The following is a 1971-nucleotide window of genomic DNA, read 5'->3' on the forward strand; positions in this document are numbered from 1 at the left end:
GGTGACAATCAGGTGCTGGCTTGGGCAGGCTGCACTGTGATTGGATCAAAGGTATCTGGTTGCTCGGGCAACAGCAGGAGGCGGCCATACCTGGAGCCATGCTATTGTGCTCAGGTGTGTCAATGAGCCCCTCACCTTGGACATGGCCTCTTCAAATTTGGTGTCATCGTAACTTGCAAATCTCCTCTATTGCATTAAATCCCCACAGACATTTTTTTATTCAGAGGAGAATAGTGGGAAGGAGGAAAATTGTGTGAGTAACCATCCTTCTTTAAAATCCACAAAGGACAGGTCAACAAATTCAGTGCAACATGTCGATCCAAGATCTGGCAAGCCATGGCCTGGACTATCCATTCATTGAGCACATATTCAAGGACCGCCTGGATCAATTCAACAATCTGGTCGCCGTGATGCTGCAGAATCTAAGAAATCTTGATAGCAACAAAAGGATGCCAGATTTTGGTGAGCTAACCTGATTTCTCTTTGAAGTCTGGGAATGGAAATTTCACGATTTCCTATATATTATGGCTGTGTGACGGCGCCCATAATTATTCGCATTTTATACAAATAAGTTGAAGGTGCCTCTGTGATCTTGGGTGTTGTCCCCTCCCAATCAGCCCAACATGCTGCAACATTTAAAAGAGACTAATCAGATCGGTGCTATTCGGTCCATCCAGCTTCGTGTTATCCTGTCAATTATCCTGCTTCAATCTCCGAATGGTGCCCGATTTTCTTTGTGGCTTGCTTTTTGAAGCTATGTTTTCGTCTAGTCTCCTTTTTATTTTCGATAATGTTGGTGGAATGGAAATCATTCCAATTAGCTCTTGTCTCCCCTGTTGCATTCAAACAACTCAGATTTGTTTGTTCTTAGGTGCTATAGGCCATCCTATGTCGCCACTGCTGGAGATTTTTGTCCTACATTGTGATTCTAAGAATGGGGGAGCTGGAGTGGCAATTTTTGTTTCTGTTTTGTACTCACCTCCTCCATCTGGTGAGCTTGGAGTTGAGAGTGTGTTTCTGGAAAAGCACAGCAGGTCAGGCAGCACCTGAGGAGCAGGAAAATCGACGTCACGGGCATGAGCTCTCGATTTTTCTGCAGCTCGGATGCTGCCTGACCTACTATGCTTTTCCAGCAACACACTCTCAACTCTGATCTCTAGCATTAGCAGACCTCACTGTCTCCCATTTGGTGAGTTTTCCTACCTGAGTCAGCAGATTATGAGAGTTAAACCATCAAGGCTAACACTGCTGTTGGCAGCATTATCTGTCAGATGAAATGCTAAGTTGAGGCCCCCTCAGGTGGAAATTAAATATCCTATGGCACTATGTCTAAGAAGAACAGCAAAATTATCCCTGATGCCCTGATCAATATTTATCTTGCAATCATTGCCACACAGGTTGTGTAATTATTATCATACTGCTGTTTTGGGAGCTTGCTGTGCATAGAGTTGCTGTTATATTTATTCACACATGGGGTGTAGGTGTTGTTGTGTGAGCCAGCATTGATTGTCAATTCTTACTTACCCTTGAGAAGGAGGTGGTGATCTGTCGTCTTGAACCACTGCAGTCCATTTGTGCAGGTGCAGCCGAATTAGTATACTATGTGCAGCTGCAATACTGAGCAGTGATGGTGTAAGGAGCAAATATTCTTGGATATGGTACTAATCCGGCAGCAGTTTTGTCCTTGCTCGTGTCAAATTTCTTAAGTGTTGCTGCAGTCGTCCAGGCAAATGTAGGCAATTCCATAATAATGGGGAGAAAGTGAGGTCTGCAGATGCTGGAGATCAGAGCTGAAAATGTGTTGCTGGGAAAGCGCAGCAGGTCAGGCAGCATCCAGGGAACAGGAGAATCGACGTTTCGGGCATAAGCCCTTCTTCAGGAATGAGGAAAGTTTGTCCAGCAGGCTAAGATAAAAGGTAGGGAGGAGGGACTTGGGGGAGGGGCGTTGGAAATGCGATAGGTGGAAGGAGG

General features: G+C 45.3%; 1 protein-coding gene across 1 annotated transcript in view; it reads left to right on the top strand.

Moving 5' to 3' along the window:
• The first annotated feature begins 311 nt into the window (after positions 1-311).
• Positions 312-1971, top strand: part of LOC122553173 (WD repeat-containing protein 64-like) — a 132701-nt gene continuing 131041 nt past the window's right edge. Inside the window, exon 1 of the mRNA XM_043696759.1 lies at positions 312-462. Within this exon, the coding sequence (XP_043552694.1) occupies positions 312-462 (151 nt within the window). The remainder of the gene's footprint in view (positions 463-1971) is intronic.

The sequence above is a fragment of the Chiloscyllium plagiosum genome, chromosome 9, assembly GCF_004010195.1.
Source record: "Chiloscyllium plagiosum isolate BGI_BamShark_2017 chromosome 9, ASM401019v2, whole genome shotgun sequence".
Classification (NCBI taxonomy): Eukaryota; Metazoa; Chordata; class Chondrichthyes; order Orectolobiformes; family Hemiscylliidae; genus Chiloscyllium; species Chiloscyllium plagiosum.